The sequence below is a fragment of the Ovis aries genome, unplaced genomic scaffold, assembly GCF_016772045.2.
Source record: "Ovis aries strain OAR_USU_Benz2616 breed Rambouillet unplaced genomic scaffold, ARS-UI_Ramb_v3.0 scaffold_85, whole genome shotgun sequence".
NCBI lineage: Eukaryota > Metazoa > Chordata > Mammalia > Artiodactyla > Bovidae > Ovis > Ovis aries.
The window spans coordinates 654,825-678,601 of NW_024599827.1; the positions used below are offsets into that span (position 1 = coordinate 654,825).

At 41.4% G+C, this 23,777-nt stretch overlaps 1 protein-coding gene across 6 annotated transcripts in view; it reads right to left on the reverse strand.

Moving 5' to 3' along the window:
- EFL1 (elongation factor like GTPase 1) overlaps positions 1–23,777 on the reverse strand; it is a 111,519-nt gene that overhangs the window by 85,427 nt on the left and 2,315 nt on the right. For all 6 annotated transcript variants that reach the window (XM_060408758.1, XM_012098550.5, XM_060408756.1 and 3 more), the window contains exons 3-11: positions 23,710–23,777; positions 21,909–21,993; positions 16,750–16,883; positions 14,741–14,878; positions 12,968–13,182; positions 6,787–6,910; positions 4,462–4,538; positions 3,607–3,743; positions 2,290–2,412 (exon numbers count right to left, since the gene is read on the reverse strand). In XM_060408758.1, coding sequence (XP_060264741.1) covers positions 2,290–2,412; positions 3,607–3,743; positions 4,462–4,538; positions 6,787–6,910; positions 12,968–13,182; positions 14,741–14,878; positions 16,750–16,883; positions 21,909–21,993; positions 23,710–23,777 — 1,101 coding nt within the window. The remainder of the gene's footprint in view (positions 1–2,289; positions 2,413–3,606; positions 3,744–4,461; positions 4,539–6,786; positions 6,911–12,967; positions 13,183–14,740; positions 14,879–16,749; positions 16,884–21,908; positions 21,994–23,709) is intronic.

Genomic DNA, 23,777 nt, shown 5'->3' on the forward strand with positions numbered 1-23,777 from the left:
AACAGGATTTAAAGATGGACTGGAAATAGGGGCATGAAACCAATGTGAAAATTAAGAGCACACCATTGTCATGGGAAGCCTAGAGACTGGACAAGATGAGCAGGAGAGTGACTGCAGGTAGAAAACAGATGAGATCCAAATACCAAGCCTTGCCTGGGGCATCCCACAGTTAAAAAGTCAAGGGGATGGAGAAGAATGGGAAAGAGATCAAGACTGAACAGGCAGCTCCAACAGCAAAGATGTGGCTTGGTTTCTTGGCCTCAAGAGGCTATTAGAAGTTCAATCTGGAGATTGTTATGAAAAGTTCCAGCAAAAGAGATTTAAAAGAGCCTACATGGTGAGCTGCTATTCATGCTGAACCTATAAAGACAATCAGGCCAAGTTTAATGAAACTAAACTTATTCTGCAAACAAATGAGTCTTAATTTGGCTATCTTGGGTAGAAATGAGAGTGACTTTAGAGAGAAAAAAATTATGTTTCAACAGAAACTGTAACACACACTTGGGAATATTAGATTCTAGTTCTGTTACCATCTTTGAGGTTGTGTTTTACTATCTATAAACTGGGCTGGATCCTGAATTCTGGTTTCCTCAAATATTAGGCTATAACTCTCCAAACTAACATTTCCATTTTTTCCTCCCACTTTTGGTGTGGAAACACTGAGAACCAAAGCTGCTCCTTTCTTGAAGTTCTGCAACTTGAGATAAATTTAAGAGAGACCATCACACAATAGTCCATTTGGGGGCAATATTCTGGCCCACTGGTGTGTAAGCCACTCAGGAAGTTTACCTGAACACTGAACGACATCATCAAAGACATTTCAAATTGCAAATGATACTCGACTCTAACATCTAGAAATCTGCACTGGCTGCTCCCTAGATTCAGAAGCTGGTTTATAATTAGCTCCAACCATGAACCTTTTTGTCTTCACAGAAATGCCTCTTAGAAATACCGGATTGCTTGCACCTTAGAAGCCTAACTTTGAGAGCCCACCTGCATTACTGCTTGCAGAAATGGATTTATAGATGTCTAGTTAAACCAACTGTCAAGACTAAGAGACTGGCTTAATGAGACACAATCTACCAACTCGGCTTCTGGACTGTGAAACTCCACAAAGAAGGTTTAAAGGCAGAACTGCAGAACAGCACACTTTGCCACTCCACAAGGGGTTTCTTGAGCGGAGAGTTAATTTAGGCTCATCGTTTTTAAGGAGCAGAGAACTTAGGAAGTTGTTTTTTTTCTGTCCCCTTAGTTGTCTAATGAACTGCGATAAAGGGCCTGTTCCTGGAATATAACTATCACCAGAAATATCTGCAAAGAGAAGGGGCTGGCGTGGTGGGGAAATCGGCAGGGCCCAGTGATCGGAGCCCACTCTGTGGTCCAGCAAACACTCTTTGTAATCAGACTTTCACTTTTTCATTTTCCATGGCAAATGCCTTTCTCCCCTTTGAAGTTCTAACCCACTGACAGTATTTAAGGTGAGGGTTTCAGATATTTTAGCACGTTATTCTGTTTTCCCAGGTCTCTCCCTTGTACATGTTATTTACTTCTGTTTGATTTTTCTCCTGTTTTAATAAAAAAACTGGGGGGTTGCGGGTGGGATAAACAGCCGGGGAGACAGGGAGACAAGGAGAAACAGGTGGAAGCCCAGAAGTCAAAGAAGAAAGGGTCTCAAGGAGGAAGGAGGGATTGACTGTGTCAAATGGTAGTGACAGAGCTAGTCAGGAGGACTGGGAACTGGCTGAGAGATTTAACAAAGGAGAGTCAACCACGGGTCTGAGAACTGCAGTGATCTGAGGGCAGAGGTAGCAAACCCAAAAGAGAAAAAGAGCAGGACAGAGTGGTGCGCACAAATGAATTTCATGGAGCCATATGAGGCCGGGAGCAAATAAGGCTCCCTCTCATGGGCCAAGCATGTACAGGGCTTCAAGAGGAAACACAGACCCTGAAGTCACTGTTCCACAGGCCCTGGAGACATAGTCACCACAGGAATGCATTCCTGGCTACCTGAGAGGATGGAATAGAGCATGATGATAAGATTATGAACTGTGATCTAGGCAAAAGGGAGAGGTCTCTAGTCTCCTCACTCCACTGACAGAGCAAAATGGCTCTGGCGAAACTGAAATGTTAGAAAACAAAAAGCAACTAGAGAAATGTTTGTGAAATTGTTTACAGGGGGAGTTGGCCATTTGGCCATTTAGCAAGCTAGCATTTAGCAAATTGGTCTAGGGAAGTCTTGACTTAGGATGACCAAAAATACATTGGCTGGCGTGTCCGTCTTTACCTCACCTGCTTTCAGAGCCTGGGTTTCCGGTGGGAGAGAATCAAAAGTCTGCGATCCTGCACACATCAGTTTCTCCACTCTCTCAGCTGTAATGTCGAGGGGACTAGGAAGCTTCTGACACACCATAGCTGAAGTCTGCTGTTAAGGACTCAAAAGCCTGAGCAAGCGCTCTTCACCCTGGCAGAGACTCAGACTCTGCACGAGATACTGAAGTAACAACATATACCATGCCTGGGCTGTAAGGCAATACTCTGTAAGTCACATCTCAAAACATGGATACAATCTCAGGGAGTTCATGGACGCTCTAGAGCCCAGAAAGGGTGCTCATGGCAGATACTCTAACACTGACATCCTACGGAACAAACGAGGCAGGACCACAGAGCTTAGGAGTTTGGCCGCCTGTGACCCAGTCCTCACAAGCTTTCATACAGTTCCAGTCTCTATCAACTGGCACAAAACCACCATCAGCCGCTCACTATGATACGGGCAGGCCCTCCAACAGAGCGAGGTCGCCGTAGGGGTCTGTGTTTATTACAGCCCTGTGGTCCACTGTTGGCCCACTCCCCAGAAACTGCACCCTCAGTCCACCCCATGGGTACTGCTAAGTACACACAGATCAGTGACAAGAAGGTATTAATAGTCTAAATTCCTCTATAAAATTACTTTGGTTGGGACTTCCCTAGAGGTCCAATGGTTAAGACTTCACCTTCCAATACAGGGGGTGTGGGTTCGATCTCTGGTCGGGGAGCTAAGATCCCACAGGCCTCTCGGCCAAACAACCAAAACATAAAACAGAACAAGAGCAACACCGTAAAAAATTCAATAAAGACACTAAAATTGGCCCATATAACAAAAGTCTTGAAAAAAAAAAAAAGAAGATAGTCTAAATTCACCTACAAAGTGACTTTAGTTAAGGTAAACCGCTTAAAATCAAGTCCTTTTGGAATCACTAATTTGAGAGGAAGTATCAACAAGGTAAAGAAAATATGGGTTAAAATGAACCAGTGATCCTAACACAAACATCTAAAGTAACTACTTCTATGCAAATCTTGGTCCAGGAGTTTTGATTTTATGGATTAAGAAACAAAATTAAAATGTTTTTTAAGAACATTCAAATTTGTATTAATCTTAATTAATATTAATATAGTCACTTCTAAAGTATTTAATACAGTTTCATGGTAAAATATTAAATAACCCCAGAAAAAACTTACTCTGAATTGGCATGCGTTATTTTCAGAGGCCCTCCTGATGGCCAATAACACACTTTTTTCTTGTTCTGTCAGATCTATGATTTCATTAACAACCATTAATATAAAGGATACCAAGAACAGCTTGAGATATGGGTAGCCACTGACTGCAGATAGCATTGATCTGGACTCTAGGATCTGAATGCCGTGCCTCTCGGGCTCCAATTTTTAATCCTAAAGAAGTCACGATTTTATCAGTTTTTTCTTTGTCCCTATAGTAAACAAGAGATGGGTGGATGGGAGGTGAGAAGAGAGAAAGATCACATAAAGATACAAAGGGGCAGTGAGGAAGAGAAACACAACATCACAGGACACATTTATTCCTAATGCACTACTTGACTATAAAAAAACAAAAATGCTGGAAGGGGGCTCCTGCCATAGGGTTAAACTGCTCAACCTCTACTTTTCACTTCCAAATGAACGTCTCTTGAAAATGTCCCATGAAGCACCATTGCACAATCATCTTAAACACACTATGTCAACTGGTAAAGCGATTTTATAAATAAATACTAAAAGCAAAAATCATTATTCCACCGCTGGAACAACTTGGAAATTTACTAAAGCAAACTTTCTTTTCCACTTGTATCAGGCAAGGTTTTTTCCTTAAGTGGGGACCCCATGAGTGATCCTCAATATCAAGCAGCTTTTCTACTACATTTACTATTTTACTTTAAACTGAGTTTGTAAAAATGAAAGTCTGATGGTTCTTCCCCCCTCTTTGCCTCAGCACTCTATAAAATATTTCTCTTCTGTGCCTCCTGTCACCCTGTAATTGGGTTACACATACTCCTTTAAATGGTTTCCGAGCTTGGTAATTAAAGCCTCTGTAAAGGCTCTCTTCACTTTCCCAGTCTACCTAGCTTTCAGAAGAGTAACTCGTCAAACTGCAAATTACACTGCCCAGAGACAAACAATTTATAACAGTCTTACTTTTTCAAGACAGCATCATACAAACTCCATATATTTTCCAGGATCAACTGTACAAATAAAGGTTTCTTTCCTTTTGCCTGTTAAAAAAAAAAAAAAAAAAAAGGATGTATGGGTTTAAAATTTCTGAATATTTCATCAATATCTAACGTATTCATTCTTGATGTGCTTTACTATCGATGCTTCATTTCTACTAGAAAATACTTATTCAACAACAAAGTGGAGGAAAGTAGCTATATGAATGCTTTAAACAGCCAATAATCCAGTCAGTTACAACTCACTCTTCTCTTTCCAAACCGTGGACACCACACAAGAAACCACTCGGGGGGCGGGGTGGGGAGGTGGATACATCACTGCAGCTGCCCTCCCACTGCCATCAAGAAAACACATGGTACCCAAGCTGAGAGCTAAAACTCCACTCTAAAATGTCCATGGACTTCATTCTAAAGGATGTTCTTAAAATATGAACGCTGTTCAACTTCAAGGAAGAGGATATTAAAAAAAACAAAACCCCTATTATTTCTCTTATCAAACTATACAAAATCACAGCATAAGCACTTTGAAATGGATACTCTCATAGGTACAAGAGATGGAATATAAACTGAAACCCTCTTTCTCAAGAGCTACTGGCAAGGTATTGGGAAATTAAGTCATTACCTTTGAATGACTGGTTAAAAAAAAATCGTAAAGGCCTAAAAATGTATGCATCAAGATGCCTGTAACAGGTTTACTTAAAATATCAAAATATTTGAGAAACAGAAAGAAAAACTATGTTCAATCTTAGGAGAATGATTACACGAATGATAATGATGTAAGAGGGTGTTTATTACATGACAGGAATTGCTCTTAAGACTTTTCTTGGATATTTCATATAATTATCATAATCACTCCATGAGATAAATATTACTATCTTCAATTTGCAGAGGAAAGAAACACACAAGTGTCACAGAACTAGAAAGCAGTAGAGCTGAGACACACAGAGAATCTCAAACTATGCTCTTTGCTACTCCACTCCACTGGCTCCTTTTAAAATTTATTTTTCATTTATTTATTTTTTAAATTCTTACAATGTTGTGTCAATGCTACTTTCTCCGTTCGTCCCCTCCCCCTCCCTGTGTCCGCAAGTCCATTCTCTACATCTGTCTCCCCATTCCTTCCCTGAAAATAGGTTCATCAATACTATTTTTCTAGATTCCATATATGTGCCTTAAGATACTGTATTTTTCTCTCTCCTACTTCACTCTGTACTAATAGGCTCTAGGTTCATAAACCTCACTAGAACTCAAATTTGTTCTTTATTATAACTAATTCCATTCTATACACATTGTACCACACTGTACCCACATCTGTATCCATTCCTCTATTAATGGAATCCTAGGTTGCTTCCACACCTTGGCTACTGTAAATAGTGCTGCTGTGAACACTGGGGTGTCTGTGTCTTATTCATTTATGGTTTTCTCAGGGTATATGCCCAGGAGTGGGGCTGTTGCGTCATATGGTAGATCTGTTCCTAGTTTTTTAAGGAATCTACACACTGTACTATTTATAAAGAAATTTCAATGACAAGGGAAGATGGTCACAATAGGACGTCAAGAGGAAAAGTGTTTACATTGTATAAACAGCATAATCTCAATCGAGGGATATATGTTATCTAAACAGAAAGAAAGAAAGAAATGAAAACCATACCATTAGCAGTGTTGGCCTCTGGTATTTTTTTGCTTTCCTGTAGCTTTATACTAAGGAATACCTTCTAAAAGGAATATACATGCTCTTCAATGAGAATACATTTATAAAATCCTTAATTTTATATTTAAAAAAAAGTCTTCAAGAAAAGCATCCTTCCTTTGAGGCTAGGTAACTCAGCAGCCCTACAAGACCTCCACCGACAGAATGAAGTGCTCCAGGGAGCACCTGCCTCACCCATCAGCAATGCATGGTGACTGGCGTTCAATGAGGAGGCCTCGGCTGAGGCTAGGAATACAGGCCACACAGTGACATCTACAACAGACATCTCTTTAGAAAGGGGACACATAAATGCATGATGCAAAATATGTGTCTTCAAGTTCAGCGGCCCAGGATCTGAGATTTCTGCTCCTCTTAAATAGGAAAAACAATGACAACAACATGCAGTCCTTTGATCCTGATAAAGAACTCTATTTAAGCAATACTTGGACACAAGACACAAGAGCTTTAGCCACATATATACAGTAGAAAATCTCCCATAAACTGACTCACATAAACTGAGGCAAATTACAAGTGTGTTACAGTGCAGGTTTTCACAGGGCAAGAATGTGACCACCGATCAACAGGGACAAGAGACCACATTACCTGATCCACCTTCATAATCTTCTTAGCCTTCGTATTTATATAATAATCTCCCCACAATGTTTTCAAAAGAACTTCCTTTCTGATGCCAGTTTTTTGACTGTAGATTTTGGCAAAGTGCTCAATTCTGAAAGAAAAGCAAGTGTTCACATTATTAATAACAACAGAAATAAGTATGAGTCTAGCTAGCATTTGGGCGTTTCTGTGCTAGGTACTGTTCAACGCGCTCTGAATTCATTTCAACTCTCTTACGAGGTAGGTACTATTTATCTCCCCCCTTTCATGGAAAAGCATAATGAAGCACGAGATATCACACAGGTAACAAATGAAGTTGGGATTCAAAGCCAAGCAGTCTTGCCAGTGTTCCTGTCCAACTTTCCCTACATTCATATGAATGAGAATTCGGGCTATCAATCCCTTTCTTAATTCTGCCAGCATAAAACAAGAGGAACACTGGCCAAGCAAACAGGCCCCAGCTGTCCACTGCAACTGTGCCAACAATAAACTCTGTTTCGGCCCTTCACTGTAAGTTCCTATTGCTCATGGAGTAAATAAGCCCTACGGCCAGAACCTGCCAGAAAAGGCTCTGTAGCACCGGAGATTAAACAGGAAATACACATACACTTACTTAGCCCTCTCCAGTCCTTAGAGAAACCAGTCAGCAGCAGGCCTACTCTACTGCAAACCCCAGCCAAATGGGAGCAGTCACCGGACAAACACAGATGCTGTATATTACACCATCTGCAGTGTCTGGATAAAGGACCCCCCCAAAAAAAACCTTTTGCAGGGAACACTATGTTCCTACACAATCTAAGCTTTGAGTCCAACTCTCAAAGTACCAGCAACTTACAAGACACCTGCCGTATTTTCCAAAGCATCCAGGGGTTAACTACAACCAAGTCCAATTGGCTGACATTCTCTTATGATGACGAAAGCCTGGTGGGAGCAGTAAGAAGCTGGAGGAGTGGAAGTTGATAATTATAGTTGGAACCAGAAATATGAAGGGCATCAGGCAGCAACTTAGAAGCAAAGAGACACTACAGAAACTACTGAAGACAAAAACCCAGTGGCCCCTCTCACTGAGAGTCACAGGAGAGAAAAATATCCAATCAGGAAGCAAAATTCATATCACATGGTTATAAGCCATCAAAGTTCTGAAAGAGTTGGCCTCAAGGGTCCATCCCATGCAAAGCAATTCACTATTTAAAGCTTTATTTCTCATTTGATCTGAAAGATATTAACTTAGTAGAGGTCTTAAAATTTTTTTCTAAACGTTTAGTTTCTATTATATTACATTATTTATAACTTTCATATGTCAACTTTTATATATTTTATATTTATGTTTATAGTGATATTAAAATATAAACTATGTTATTATGCTATATGTAAATAAGTTTATACATTTACATGTTACACTGTTTCATACAAAACTTTTTATATAAGATTATAAATAAATTTGTATATACAACACGTATATAATGGGGCTCCCTGGTGGCTAAGATGGTAATTTGCCTGCAATGCAGGAGACACAGGTTCAATCCTTGGGTTGGGAAGATCCTCTGGAGAAGGGAATGGCAACCCACTCCACTATTCTTGCCTGGAGAATCTCTTAGGTAGAGGAGCCTGGCGGGCTACAGTCCATGGGGTCGCAAAGAGTCAGACACGAGTGCACAACTCATGTATATAACAATGCAGAATTTATATATAATTTATCTACGTATGTTGTTGCTTGCTCACTCATGAAAATTTTTTTTTCCTTGAAATTTCCTTCTTTTAAAAAAAACAGTATCTCCTCAACAGGGGGTACAAATACCTACTGTCACTTTTCTGATCAGGCACATTCTATTCATGCTTCTAGGATTTTTTTTAATGTTGATTTGTGCTTCCCAGACTGTTATATTTCCTGTTATCCTTTACAACATGTCAGATATATGTCCTATTTTTAACTCAAAAAGTGGTAAACAAACACTTTTGCAAACGCTAAGACTGCTATGGAATCATAAATTAAAGGAAGACACTTGCCCATCTGCTTATAGGTCACCGTCTTCCACCCTTTTCTAGTCTGTCACGTCTATACACATACCTACACATACAGACACTTATAAATCTTTGAAAATCTTGTTCTTCATCCTTTACCTCCTTTTTCATCCCCTGGTTACCACAAAAGCTGCTTATCCACATCAAACCTTTCCCCACTATTGCTTGGCACTCTTATTCCTTTTGTTAGTGACAATGACAGCTTCTAGCAGGACTTCCCCATTCTTGAGTTCTGTTTTAATTCACTTCCTCGACTGAGTAACTTCAAACAGGATTCTCAGAAAAGATCTGCAGAACATGTTTTCCAGGTCTTTACTAACTCATCAATCTTTGGCCAATCCACCTGAATGAGGATGCAGCCACATATGAAATTACTGGGCCACATATGCTTTTGAGTCCGAGGTACCCAACGGGCTAATATTAATTGCAGGATTCTAAGATGTTGTGGCATGAAGAACTACTAGGAAGGGCTTTTCATCGTGTTCTCTTTCCTGTCCCTGTTGAATAGGGTTGGGCCTCAGCTCTGTTTACCTTAACCAGAAACTATTAACAGATCGTTGTTGCCACCTACCCAAGCCACTGCGTTGCTGCTTTTTCAGAGCAGATTCTCCTGGAGTAACAACTATTAACAGGACAAAGTCAGGCTATATGGCCACTAGTCATACTTCTTAATCCTGTCCCACTATGTGAGAGTTCACAGAAACATTTTCTAAATTCTGAAATGTGCTCATTTCTCACATTTTGTGACACGTGGAGTTCCCTATTCACTGACATTTTAGAGGAAAACTGGAAGGAAAGGGTCTCCAGTGCTTTCATTTCCAACACCGTTTTCCCATAAGTTAACACGTCAACTAGGTGAGAATAGGCACTATCAGATCTTCAAAGATGACATTGTCTAATACAGAGGAATTGATCTATTGACTGAAAGTAAGTTAAAAACGTCCAAAGTTAGGAGGGATACTGAAGTTCCCCTGATTTCATTCATTTAAATCTCTCCTCATTCCTTCTTCCACGATCAACTCCCCCAATTCATGATTTAGACTAAAATTCACATAAAACATTCAATTATTTATGAAAATAAGTACTAGAAAAGGACAAGCCCCCCAGCTTGTGGCTCACTAACAAAATGCTTATCAATTAAGAAATCAATAGGTCTGACTCTCTTACATGGCGGAATGAATCACTGAACTTTTCAGCGCAAAGCTCTTAGACATTATCTTAGACCTACATTATTATTTTTCAGATGAAGAAACTGAGGACCAGAAAGTTGATAAAGGAAGTCATCAACTACATATGAAAACTACAAATGTTCAGGTTTGTTAACTTCCATTTTCACTATAATCCATTATCTGAATGTATTTAAGTCTGATATGATCTTTATAGTAAACCAAGGAATCTATAATTTATTACAAACTAACACACAAAAATTATAGTATTATAATTTATTATGCTGCCCCAGGCAGATGTGTTCAGTCAAAATGATGTTGAAGAGTAACTTCATGTAAAAAGGGAGATGAGAAATAACCAAGGTTGGTTTCACCTGGTCCCTTATTCCTGGTTCTATTATCCCCACAAACTGTATGAAAGGTTAAGCCCACAACTAAAGCAAATTTCCGGAGAAGGCAATGGCACCCCACTCCGGTACTCTTGCCTGGAAAATCCCATGGATGGAGGAGCCTGGTGGGCTGCAGTCCATGGGGTCACTAAGAGTCAGATACAACTGAGCAACTTCATTTTCACTTTTCACTTTCATGCATTGGAGAAGGAAATGGCAACCCACTCCAGTGTTCTTGCCTAGAGAATCCCAGGGATGGGGGAGCCTGGTGGGCTGCCCTCTATGGGGTCGCACAGGAGTAGGACACGACTGAAGTGACTTAGCAGCAGCAGCAGAAAGTAAATTTCATTATATCCCACAACTGTTTATCCAAGTCGAAGACATTTTTTCTCAAGGTAAAAAATCCTTTGAATTTTCTGATTCCATGAGTAAGCAATGGTCGTGGTTAGAAATGTAATCAATTACCAAGCACATTCAAAACTGCTATCACTACTACTTGGCCTGAGCATGTACATATCCAGAAGGGCAATGAGAGGAAACAAGGGTCCCAATATTCCACAGTGAAGATCCCACAGAAGTACTATGGTAAGAAAGCATGAATTTCCGTGCCAGGAAGCCTTTAAACTGAACAACAGCTCTGCCACTCAGTGGCTGGGTGATGCTTAAGAAATCATCACATCATCTTCACTGCAGCATTACTGACAATAGCCAAGGTATGGAAACCACGTAAGTGTCCATTCACAGATGAAAGGACAGAGATGATGTGGTGTGCTCATGTGTGCGCGTGCACACACACCACACACACACACACACACACACACGAATAGTACTCAGCCATAAAAAGAATGCAAACTTGTCATGTGCAACAACATGGATAGACCTCGAGAGCATTAGGAGATATGTCAGATGGAAGACAAGAATAAATACTGCATGATGTCACTTACATATGTAGAAGCTTTAAAAAACAAAACCAAAAAAACAAGCATCTTACAGATACAGAGAACAGATTGGTGGTTGCTAGAGGCAAGGAGTAGAGGGTTGGCAAAATGGTTGAAGGGGGGTCAAAAGGTACAAACTTCCAGTTATAAAATAAGTCATAGGATGCAATGTATAAAGCATGGTAAGTAAAGCTAGTAACATTGCATTGTGTAACAGAAAGGTAAGAGTCAAAGTTAAAAATCCTCATCACACACACACACACACATTTTCTAACTATGTAGTGTGACGGAAATTAGACTTACTATAGTGGTCATCTATATACAAATATAAACAAATATTTACACAATATGTACAAAGATAGATTACGTTGTATACTCGAAATCAATATAATGGTATATGTCAATTATACCTGAACAAAAACGAAGTGGGCAAAGAACGTGAAAAGACATTTCACCCAAGAGGATATATAGATGACAAATCAGCTCATGAAAAGGTTCAACCTCAGAAGCTGTTGCTGCTGCTGCTGCTAAGTCACTTCAGTCGTGTCCAACTCTTAGAGATCCCATAGATGGCAGCCCACCAGGCTCCGCTGTCCCTGGGGTTCTCCAGGCAAGAATGCTGGAGTGGGTTGCCATTTCCTTCTCCACTGCATGAAAGTGAAAAGGGAAAGTGAAGTCGCTCAGTTGTGCCTGACTCTTAGCGACCCCATGGATTGCAGTCTACCAGTCCCCTCCGTCCACGGGATTTTCCAGGCAAGAGTACTGGAGTGGGTTGCCACTGCCTTCTCCAGAAGCTGTTAGGAAAATGCAAAGTAAAACCGTAACAGCACGTCAGTATATATCTAGCAGAACAGCTAAAAAAAAAAAGAGAAACAGTGATGATACCAAATGAGGGTTAAGATGTGGAGAAATGGATCACCACACATTGCTGGTGGGAATATGGTATACCTACTCTGGAACAATTTGATAGTTTCTTTAAAAATCAAACATATGAAAAAAAAAATCAAACATATAACAACCAGCAAATGTACTTCCAGGCATTCATCCCAGAGAAATGAAAACTTATGTTCATATAAATACCTACACACGAATGCTTATAGCAGCTTTACTCACAGTAGCCCCAAACCAGAAAAAACCCAGACGTCCTTCAGTGGGTAAATATTTACAGAAACTGGTACAACCAATACTATGGAATAGGACTACACAATGAAAAGGAAACCACCAGTGATGCACGCAACAATTTAGGTGAGTCTCCAGAAAACAACGCTGAAAAAACCCAATCTAGAAAACATTCTACGTTGTTCAAGTGCACTTCTATAACATTCTTGAAATAACAAGTTACAGAAATGCAGGACAGTTAGTCGTTGAGGAGGAGCTGGGAGTGGGACGAAGTAGGTGTTGCTATGTTAGCGCAGCGCAAAGGTGCTCTGTGGTGACGGATTTTATCAGTGTTAATGGCCCAGCTGTGATGTTACACTACAGTTCTGCATGACAGTACCTTTGGAGGGACACTGGGCAAAGGAAGAACAGAACACTCCTGTATTCTTTCTTACGACTGTACGTGAATCTATGATACCTCAAGATGAAAAGTTTAATTAAAGCACCAGTTATATATAGAATCCACAGAGAGATTTCATTAGAGTCAAAAACTTACCCAAAGCCCCACCCATCTATTGCACTTGTAAACACCACATTCCCCTGGTCAGGTGAGAAGTACAGGTGGGAGTCATCCGTGTCCTCCAAGCCAGTGCTCCAGTCATACACCTGCTCTCCTTGCTCAGAATTCGGGTTCACCTGGGATTCAGCCTCTCTCTCCGCTCTTTCTTCTAGCACTTTAGAAGTAAAAAGAGTTCCTGTGAGTGCATTAATCTAGGAGAGATGGCAAAATGGCAGAAGGTCATTCGGATGCATGGCACGCCCATGACAGGAGACACTCTGTCTAACCCTCCTTAAGTCTAGACTGCTAAGTCACAGTCTGAACTCCTATGAAGCCCACGAGGATAGAACTGGTGTTTACAGCAGTCATTAACTTACATGTTATCAGCCACTTATTTCAACACCCAGTAAGACTAAACCGTAAGGCTTTTGGACGGACGGTCACTTCTTTTTTTGATGCAAACGCTGACCTGTCGTATCTTCAATGTGCTCTCCAGCATGAGGGCCAGGTGTCACTAGAACTCCTGGTTTCCAAGCCCCACAATCTGAGTTTATGACTTTCGTCAACTCCCTCTCTGTTCCTCATGTCAGATGTTTGAACTGTTCACTCCTCTCTTCAGGCCCTCTTTCTGACCTCTAAGCTCCAAAGATTCTCACTCCTAGGTGACCAATCTTATTTCCTACCTCAGAGAGAAAACAAAATCTACTGTTCAAAGATCCTGCAGGCTCCCCATCATCCAACTTGTAAGTCCATCTCTACAAACACTGCTGGTTCTCCTCCTTCCGTGGCAGGGCAGGCGTATTCCACCTGTTCCATGCCTGCCTGTCTCTTCAGGGAACTGGATCCTCTGACCCAGACTTTCTCACTGCTCCACCTTTATCATTTCCTTCCTGTAGCAAACATTCTCAACGTGGCCTTATCAATGGTGCCCCACTGTCTTGAAAAAGACATTTCAAACCTCCACACATGGCATACAGGGTTACCCAGAATCTAAACTGTATTCCTTTCTACTCCCATCTCTTATCATTACTGTACTTGATCTAGTTCTTCAATTGTAACCAATAATTTACATTCTTTGAATGAACCTTACACTATGTTTTTTCTTTTCTTTATACAACATAATTCTCTCCTGGCACGTATTACCTTTCTTCCATCTCAAGACTCCTATTATAAGACTCTCCCTACTCTCCCCTTCCTATTGACCCATTCTGGGTGAGGCAGGCCTCATTTATGTTCTCAAATCATATTTAGGGTTTATCTCATAATTGTTCCCCAAACATCTTTTACGTGTTTTTCTCCCCTAACTCACTGTGAGATCTCTGAAGATAGGGACTCTGACCTGTCTGTCTTTATATTCACAATCCTTAGCATGAAGTAAACCTTCAAGAACTCATTTATTCAACATACAGTTATGGTAATGTCTGCTGAATAAATAAATGAATGAAAGCTTTGGTAAAATTTCACCCAAATACAGGTAATAAAAAAAGCCAAAGAGTTTCCTAATGTTGGCTTCACTTAAAAACCCAACCATAAGACTTTCAACAAGAGAACATTAAGACCTACTGTTCAAGTTTTCTATTCCAGGATGCTCCCAGGAGACGGAGGGGACTCCTGAGATGATGCTGGCTCTATTGCCTCTGCTGCAGTATGATGACTCCAACACATTTAAGTGGATTTTCTGCAGCAAAGCCTCATACGCAACCTAGCAACTTCCTTACAAGTCTCCTTTGAGCCACAGTTTTTAAAGTACTGAAATAAAGGATAAAATACCTGTTCTAATATATTCTTGAGGTGAGAGTAGGCCTCCTGTGGGGTGAATTTCAGTTCCACTATCAAGCGATCTATCTTATTGATCACTAAAACCGGACGGATGTTTTCGAGCCAGGCTTGCCGCAGAACTGCCTGTGTCTGATTAAAACAGAAAAGAAAATGTAAAGCTCATGATTTAAAGTACATTAGAAAATCCTGATTAATAAGTAGCTTATTTTCGTGCTCCTCTATCACATACAACTCAGACCATGCCAGTCAGACACAGGTATTCATTAGACAGTCAAAAATATATATCACAGAAGCAAAGAACTGCAGGCAGGAAATTGTTCTTGCCTTTATGGAACTGACTATTTAAGAAGGATAAATAAAAATTGTGTACAAGATAGTAAGAGTTTTGTGAAATTAAACACACACGAGAACACACACAGTTTGTTGAATAATCATTAAAAAAAACCCACTCATGCTGTAACACACAGGTGGAAAAACAGAGTATGTCCCCAGAAGCTCCCTGTGCACACTCTCCTGACCAGAAACCACTTCTTGCCATTAACCACTATTCAGCTACTTTGAAGTCACGTCTGTTAATTTAACTTAACTTGTCAGGACACCCAGCACACTACATAGACTAAGGCTTTGCTTCTCTAGATGCAGGACCTGTGTGCTTACAGGAAATCAGAAAAGTTACAGAATACGTGCAGCACATCTTCCTGGAATGATCAGACTGTCTCCATTTCTACAAGAAAACCTCATTTCACTGTGCTCTGCTTTACTGTGTATCACAGATGTTGCTTTATTTTTTTTTTTTAACAAACTGAAGGTTTGTGCAACTCTGCATCAAGTCTACTGGCATTCCAATAGCATTTGTTCACTTCTTGTTGTTCTGTCAGATTTCGGTAATTCTCATGATACTTTACATTCTTCATAATTAATACAGTTGTTGTGATCTGCCATCAGTGATCTTTGATGTTACTATTACAACTCAATGAAGGGTCAGAAATGGTTAAGTATTTTTTAGCAAGAGTACTGTTTTAATCAAGGTATGTACATTTTTTAAGACATAATGCTATTGCATACTTAAGAGACTTCAGTATAGTATAAACGTAACTTGTATGTTCACTGGGGAACCAAACAAAGTCATGTGCCCTGCTTTACTGCAATATCCACTTTCCTGCAGTGGCTCAGGACCAAACCTGAACTATCTCCGAGGTATGCCTGCAATGTAAGCTTTTCACTCTTCTTTTTAGAAATCATTAAAGCAAACCATGGTACAATAGGAAGTAGGACCCAAAGGTGACAACACTTTTAAAGAAAAAAAATAAGGTTTCAAAGAAAAATTATTCTAAAAAGTGAGATTAGAAAGCCACTGTGAGTTTCATGCTGACCAGCTGTATGTTCACTCTGGCCTTAGGGAGAACTATTTCAACTTTGGTGGGAAAGGTAAGAAAGTGCAGATTAAGAATCTGGAAGAGGAAGAGAGGGGAGGAAGGGAAAGAGAGTGTGTGTGTGTGTGTGTGTGTGAGTGGGAAAGAGAGTGTTTGAGTGTGTGAGTGTGAGAGTATGAGTATGTGAGTGTGTGTGAGAGTGTGTGTGTGTGTGTGTGCGTGTGTGTGTGTGTGCCTGCAGACTGAGAAACCAACAGAAGAGCCTTGCCCACGTAGGGGAGAAGCAGCTCAGAATTTCACTGTCAACAACCCCTCAGAGCTGAGAGACTCTTACACTGGAGGAAAGTCCCCAGGCCCGCCTACATGCCTCTCTCATTTCCACTGAGTCCCTCTCCCAGAGAATACCACAGACATGTCAAAGGACCTTAAAGTCATTCTCTCTAATATCCCTCCAGAACTCAGGTGACTTAACTCCACCACAGGCTGGAACACAATGGAATGTGAAATGGAAACTAGCTTTCTGGTGTCACAGGAAGTCTAAAGTGCCACATCGTCACTGATGGCCAGTGCCTCCTCTCCCCCTCCCTTCTCTAACTAGTTAAACATTTCCAGGCGACCATCCACTACCTGCGGGCAGACCCCCTCCACAGCGTCCACGACGATGATGCACCCGTCACAGATGCGAACAGCCGTGGACACTTCAGAGGAGAAATCCACGTGGCCTGGAGAGTCTATTAGGTTAATCAGGTACTCCTCATCACCTGAAATGAGATTTGAAAACACGTATTGGGCAGTGCAGGTATGCAACCCTCTCCTCAGGCAACTGAGAGCAGGAGAGCTTCTAAGAAATGACTGAAGAAAGGCTCTGTCACATGAAACAAAAGCTGTGAGGGTCTCGAAACCATTCATCATTTTCATAGCCCAACCCTTCATTTCATTTTAGCTTTCACGCTAAAGCTCCCAAAAGGGAAGAGATTTACCCAAGGTCACAAAAGCAGTCACACGTCAGAAACATACCCAAGTCTATCTATCAGCTTAGTCACTTCCTGTAAAGGTCACAGGTGCCTTTAGACTTTGCAACTGGGGAAACAACACTTGTCTGTTCATCTGGCTCAGAATCAGAGTAAGAAACCCGGGAGTGAGAAAAGACTGATGTTTACTGCCTGGAACCCAAGCAAATGTCCTAAGCCTCTGTAATCTGCTTGGAAATTCTCTATGTTCATATGACCCAAGACAGAAAGTCAGAGATCAAGGACCAACTATGTTTCACTCAATTTCACACTGCTAACACGTGCCATTATCGTAAAGCACAGGGCCTGCTGTCAGAGTCACTGAAAGAGTAATATCGGTACACTTTTGTCTAAGTCTTACACACAAATACACACAATTTAAGATGAGAGGCTTGAACATGCTTAAAAGCTGACAGCGCCAGGACACAGGAGCACAAGCCTTTCACAGTGACAGCAGGCAAGCAAAGATACTAGCTATATTATACTCTGAGGCGTAATGGCAAATAGCTGAGAATTTTTCTTTTCTCTGTAAAATAGAATGGACAAATGTCTGCTGAGATTGTGGGAAAGGGATTGAGAGGTGGACTTGAAGAGACAAGAGGGTTTAAGAGAGCTCCAGTGGGAGAGAATGAGCAAGGTCTGACAGAGGACACACGAAGTCTGCCAGCAGCCCAACGACCAGCCGAGAGCCCAAGGGTACGAGGGAAATGTGCAGAGTCAGCTCTACCAAGGGTTAGAGTTTTACTGGGAGGACAGGAGGCCAAGACAGCAGATACACTGAGGGCCTCAGCGAGACTGTCAGAAAAAGACAAGTCTGGATAGGAGAAGGCAGAGATGAAATGAAGGATGCCGATGGGGCGCAGGAGACTGAAGGGCTTCCTGAAGTCAAGCGGGTCCCTTGCTACACAGGTGAGAGAGCTGGAAAAGTAAAGATTGTGCAGAATGAGTATTTAAATGGGAAAAATCAGAGGACCAGTAAGGGGTGATATTAAAATGCAGAAAGCAGCCATGCTAGGGGTGAGTGAAGCAGAGGCATACACATCACTATTGTTGAGAAGCCAAGCTCAAGCTGTTGGAAGAGGTCATTTTTCAGACACAGGAAAAGCTACCTTGGTGGATTTGGGTAAAAAGGAAAATGATAAACCAGGTGCCAAAGTCACTAATGAATGGCGACCAGGGACTGTAACCAGAAGCTGAGGTGGTGAGAAGGGATGGAGAATAACTGGATAGAAGGGAAGAGTCTCGAAGGAGAGGGAGTTTTAAAGCAACGGTGGAAGAACTAAACTGAACCAGAACCAGGGTACAGGGAGAAGGGTGATCCCATGTTCTCACCCAGGGACAGAAAGAGTATGACAGAATAAGTAGCACTCACTCAAAAGAAGGACAAGAGAGCAGCAACTAGAAAACCGCCAGGCAGGGGGAGGAGGAAAAACTGACAAAAGACGCTGAGGATGGAGGGACACACGTTCCCCTTGGAAAGTTTCAGAGAAAGGTGTGGGCGGGAAGGGAATAGTGAGGGGCTGAGGGCAGGCGTGAGAAGGACGAGATGACTGAGAGGCCAGATCACGTGACCTCCATTGTGGGCAGTGACCAAAGACAATAGAGATGGGGGTAATGCCACAAGAGGTGCCCTTACGGAGCCAGAGCACCCCTGGTGGGCAGCAGAGAATTTCACTGAAGAGGAGTCAGTGGCGGCCTGTACTGAAGACTTTTGAGAGACTCCTGGTCCAAATAAACAGGCTGGAAATGTATTAATAATTACTTGGTTCCCAGGACCCCTGAAGTAGGAAAATCCCATGGACAGAGGAGCCTGGAGAGTTACAGTCCATGGGGTCATAGAGAGTTGGACATGTCTGAGCATGCAATCATTATGCAGGACTACCGCCACATGCTAACTACTCTTTCTCTGGGAAGGCCTCTTGATCTCTCTGAACTCCGTTTTGCACACATGTAAAATGAAGAGAACCTCCATTTCCCAGGATTGCCATGAGGGTTAAACAAAACCATGCAGATGATACACACAGCTCAGAATCAAACCATGGTGCACCCATCTTCTCAGATCTTGCATCATCTGAATGCTTCACAAAGGAAAGCATTCATTATCTTTAGAGGAAAAAAACCTGACCTTTAGTCAAACTAGGCACAATGGAACCCCATCCTCCAAGCCTGGTCCCAAAGGAAAAGGACAGTGATCAGAAACACAAGTGAATGTTTACGTGTCTGGAAGCGACAGTAGCTACTGATGCGTGCTGGCCTCGTGTGCATCTGGATGGCACGAGTCAGTGTCCCCGGGGCCCAGTCTTAGAAATTAAGACCAGAGGGTCACAGAACTGAAACCCTCTACTTGCCCATAACTGCAGACCCCTACGGAGGTGTTTGCCTGGTGGCTCAGATGGTAAAGAATCTGCCTGCAATGTGGGAGACCCAGGTTTGATCCCCAGGTCGGGAAGATCCCCTATGAACAGAGGGGGCTGGCAGGCTACAGTCCATGGGGGTCACAAGGAGTCAGACACAACTTAGCGACTAATACTTTCACTTCCTGCAGGTGTTTACAGAGGGGTGAACTTACACGTGGATCTGTCTGCAGATAGCCTCCACATTCTTGGTCTCCACATTTGGAGCACATCTAAGCTACAGTATGGCTGCCTCTTGGGTAAATACTGAGTGTCCCCCTGAACCAGCCTGTCAGCTAGCACATATGCCTGAAGTACAAACTGAAAGCCTATTAGTGAAAGCCCACTACAATTTGCTCTATACTGTACTTCACCATTTTTTAATAATTGCCAGATTTTTTAAAAACTGGATGAGTTTACCAAAAATCTTGATGCCTTTTCTTAAAAAAAAAAAAAAAAAAAAAAAAGGACAAAACAAAACAGAAAAACACAGGGCACCTGTCAGTTGGAGCTAAACAGCACTAGCCCCCACCCAGGTGGAAGGGGTGTTTCATGGGTGGACCGAGTCTGTTCTCTGGCTCACAGCAGAACCCCCTGCACTGCCTCACTCATGTGGAGGTGCTGACACCAGCACCACACCAAGGACCAATGATACAGTACCTAAGAATCACGTGAGACCAGTGCTGGGGTAAGCAGTTAACTCTTGGGGGGGATTTAAGTTAGATACCTACCTCACAGCTTGCAAGCACACACATACACATGCACACTTATGACAGGATTTAATGTGAAAACATAAAATAACTGGGGGTAAAACTAGAGCAATTTTTATTTTAATCTTGTGTTTTACTGTAAATTTTCTACAACACGTATAAAATTTGTAAATTTAAAAAAAATTTTTGTAAAGATGAATCAGAATGAAAACTTCATTTTAGAAGCTCTGTGATACCAATCATTTGTTCACAGGTATAAAGAATGGCTGCTGCTGCTGCTGCTGCTAAGTCACTTCAGTCGTGTCCGACTCTGTGCGACCCCATTGACAGCAGCCCACCAGGCTCCTCCGTCCATGGGATTCTCCAGGCAAGAACACTGGAGTGGGATGCCATTGCCTTCTCCGTAAAGAATGGCTACAGAGTAGAAATGACAACAGGCCTTTTGAGACTATTTAAAGAACAGTCAATGAACTTCTAAACTCTTCAAGTTCATAAAAATAAGGAGAGATAGGAAAAAAACTGACCACTGAGCCATTTGCTGAATCACAGAATTAGGACATACTCTTTAAAATGTGAGAGGTGGTTTTTTAAAAAATTAAGGCATTACTTTAAATACATTGGGAATTCATGTACCTAAGAGCTTCAAAACTGGTTTAGTTCAAAACCGTTTTAAAGACTGACCTTAAAGAGAAGAGTCACGCCCCACACAGCACAACCCTTGGTGTCAGTGTCAGAGATGTGACACTGTGAAGGATGAGCCACAGGCCAGCCCATTAGGGAAATGAAATACGTCTTTATCACTTTCTTCTACTTATCAAAACTCACGTGCTGCGTAAAATTTCCAAACAGTACAAAATAAATATTTTGAAAACTGTGAGTTTTCACATAATCCAGTCCCTGATAATTATGGTTAAGGTTTTAGTATACAGCCTTCCAGACACCTTCATCTACATGCTTAATATATTCTTATCATCAAAACACATTCATGTCTCATAAGTATTTACTCTGCAACTTGCTTTTCATCTCTGACTTTATCTTTTCTATATAATCACACAGTTGTTGGAAGAGCTGGAGAGCACTTCACAGCGTGGATGTATCAGTCTACTCAACTATTTTCCAAAGACAGACACTAAGGCATTCTTTTCACTTATACAGACATTTGGGTGAATATCAATGAACATAAATCTCGCATGTGCGTGTGACTATGTCTGTCGGACAAACCCCTAAAAGCATTACTGTCCGAGTGGCATCCCGATCTGCGATACAAGCTACAGTGACCACGGCGATGCAGAGCCAAGTAAATAAGACTCTAGATCTAACAGGCAGGCCAGAGGACAGAACGAGGACCCAGCGAGGAAACGGGACGGTAAGACTGAGCCAGCAAGGTGCTGTGACTCCAGACCTTCCCAGAGAAGATATCTCCACAAGCACCTGGGTGGACGGGGGCAGGTGTGAACTGCCAGCGCTTCTGCCCCCAGGCCAGTCAGAGGTCCCCATCTGTACCCAAGTCTGGACAGCCTGACTCTGATCTGAAAATTGATCATCTGGAAAGGCCAGAATGAAGTTTGTGGAAGGTAAAGCAAAAAAACCTGAGGCGTGAAACTGATTTGGAAAGAGAAAGGAAGACACAAAAGATACAAAATCATTGTTCTGTAAAACGCAGACCAACTTACCTTCCGCATAATGCAGTGAGATGGCACTGGATTTCATAGTGATCCCTCGGACCTGTTCATCTTCTCTGCTGTCCATGTACCTCAACTGTAAAAACGCAGCCTTAATGTTAAAACAGACTGATGTGGATTTTTGTTTTAAATATTTAAATTTTTAGGCTTATTATTGCCATGAAGCTGTTCATTAGGTCCCACTATTATTACCTTTTAAACCTCTGCAGCATTTTTCTTGCCTGCTGCTGCTAAGTCGCTTCAGTCGTGTCCGACTCTGTGCGACCCCAGAGACGGCAGCCCACCAGGCTCCCCCGTCCCTGGGATTCTCCAGGCAAGAACACTGGAGTGGGTTGCCATTTCCTTCTCCAACGCATGAAAGTGACAAGTGAAAGTGAAGTCGCTCAGTCATGTCCGACCCTCAGCGACCCCATGGACTGCAGCCTACCAGGCTCCTCCGCTCATGGGATTCTCCAGGCAAGAGTACTGGAGTCGGGTGCCATTGGCCTGCTCCTTTTCTTGCCTAGTATCATGTATTTCTTTCTCCTTTCCTTTTTCCTTGATCAGTTTTTAGATGTTTATCAGCTGTAATGCAAGATAATCACACAATGTCTACATTGCTAGTAGTTCTTTTTAAATTAATAGACTTTCTTTTTAGACCAGTTCTAAGTTTCTAGAAGAACTGGAAAGTAAAGAGGTTCCTAAGCACTTCTACACACAGTTCCCTCCCTGTTATTTACATCTTACATTGTGTGCAGTGTGGTACACGTCACAATCAGTGAACCAATATCAATACGTTACTATCAATTAAGGTCTATAGTTTACATCAGGATTCACTCTTTAAATGTAAAATGACATGCCCATCATTACTGTATCATATTTGTTAGCTGTATGAATCTTTTGAAGAACAAACTTGGCTTCTTTGATCTTTTCTACTTCATTAATTTATGCTTTATTATTTCATCTACTTACAGTAGAGTTATTATACTTATTCTAACTTCTCAAGTAGGAAAAATAGAAGCACTTTATTACTTTATTCCACCCAGTTTTTTAAGCCTCCTCTAGACAGTATCTTGGGCCAATTTCCTGGGACCTGACCTGCCTCAAAGGCCCCATTCTTCCTTTAGCATCTCAGGTCTACTTTTCAAATTCAACTTTGCTTCTCCATCTCCTCTTCTCTGTATTACCAATCACTGGATAAATCCTTCTGCCTATATCTTAAATTCACTAGAGGAAGGAATATCTTTATTTTTCTACTACAAATAAATCATTCCAAGTCCTTTCAATTCACAGCTAGAAACAAAGGTCTCTTTCATTTCATTTCCTAAAACACGACCCTCATACTTCAGAAGCCTTTTTTTGATACTCAGGTACTTCAAGATCGTCATAATCTGATACATTTTTTTGTACCAGCACATTTTCCTTCCTCAGTAATTGCTAGGCAAATGTTCCACTCAAATCAAGTGCAACCCACAAATTAGCCTTTATCCATTTTATCCACACTATTTCCTGCTATGAAGCATCTATTCCACCTGTGAAATCTTCCACAATCATGCCAGGTTATCATCTGACTTGCTGCAAAAATTCATTCTTGCACTTATAAAATATTAATATAAACTAATATAAAAGCAATATAGAAATAATTTTTTCTCAACAATCTATTTTATCTTGCTAAATGGACTGCCAGTCTCTTAGATGCATGAACTATGCTCTATACTTTTGGGGTCTTTATGAACACAACAAATCCTTTATTGCATTGTAGATTTGCTAGTACTTACGGAAATGCAAGTATATATCAAATGTAATACCATACCTTGCCTGCTAGGCGGCTGGAGATGATTCCATTGCTAGATATAAGACAGTCAGCCAGAGTAGTTTTTC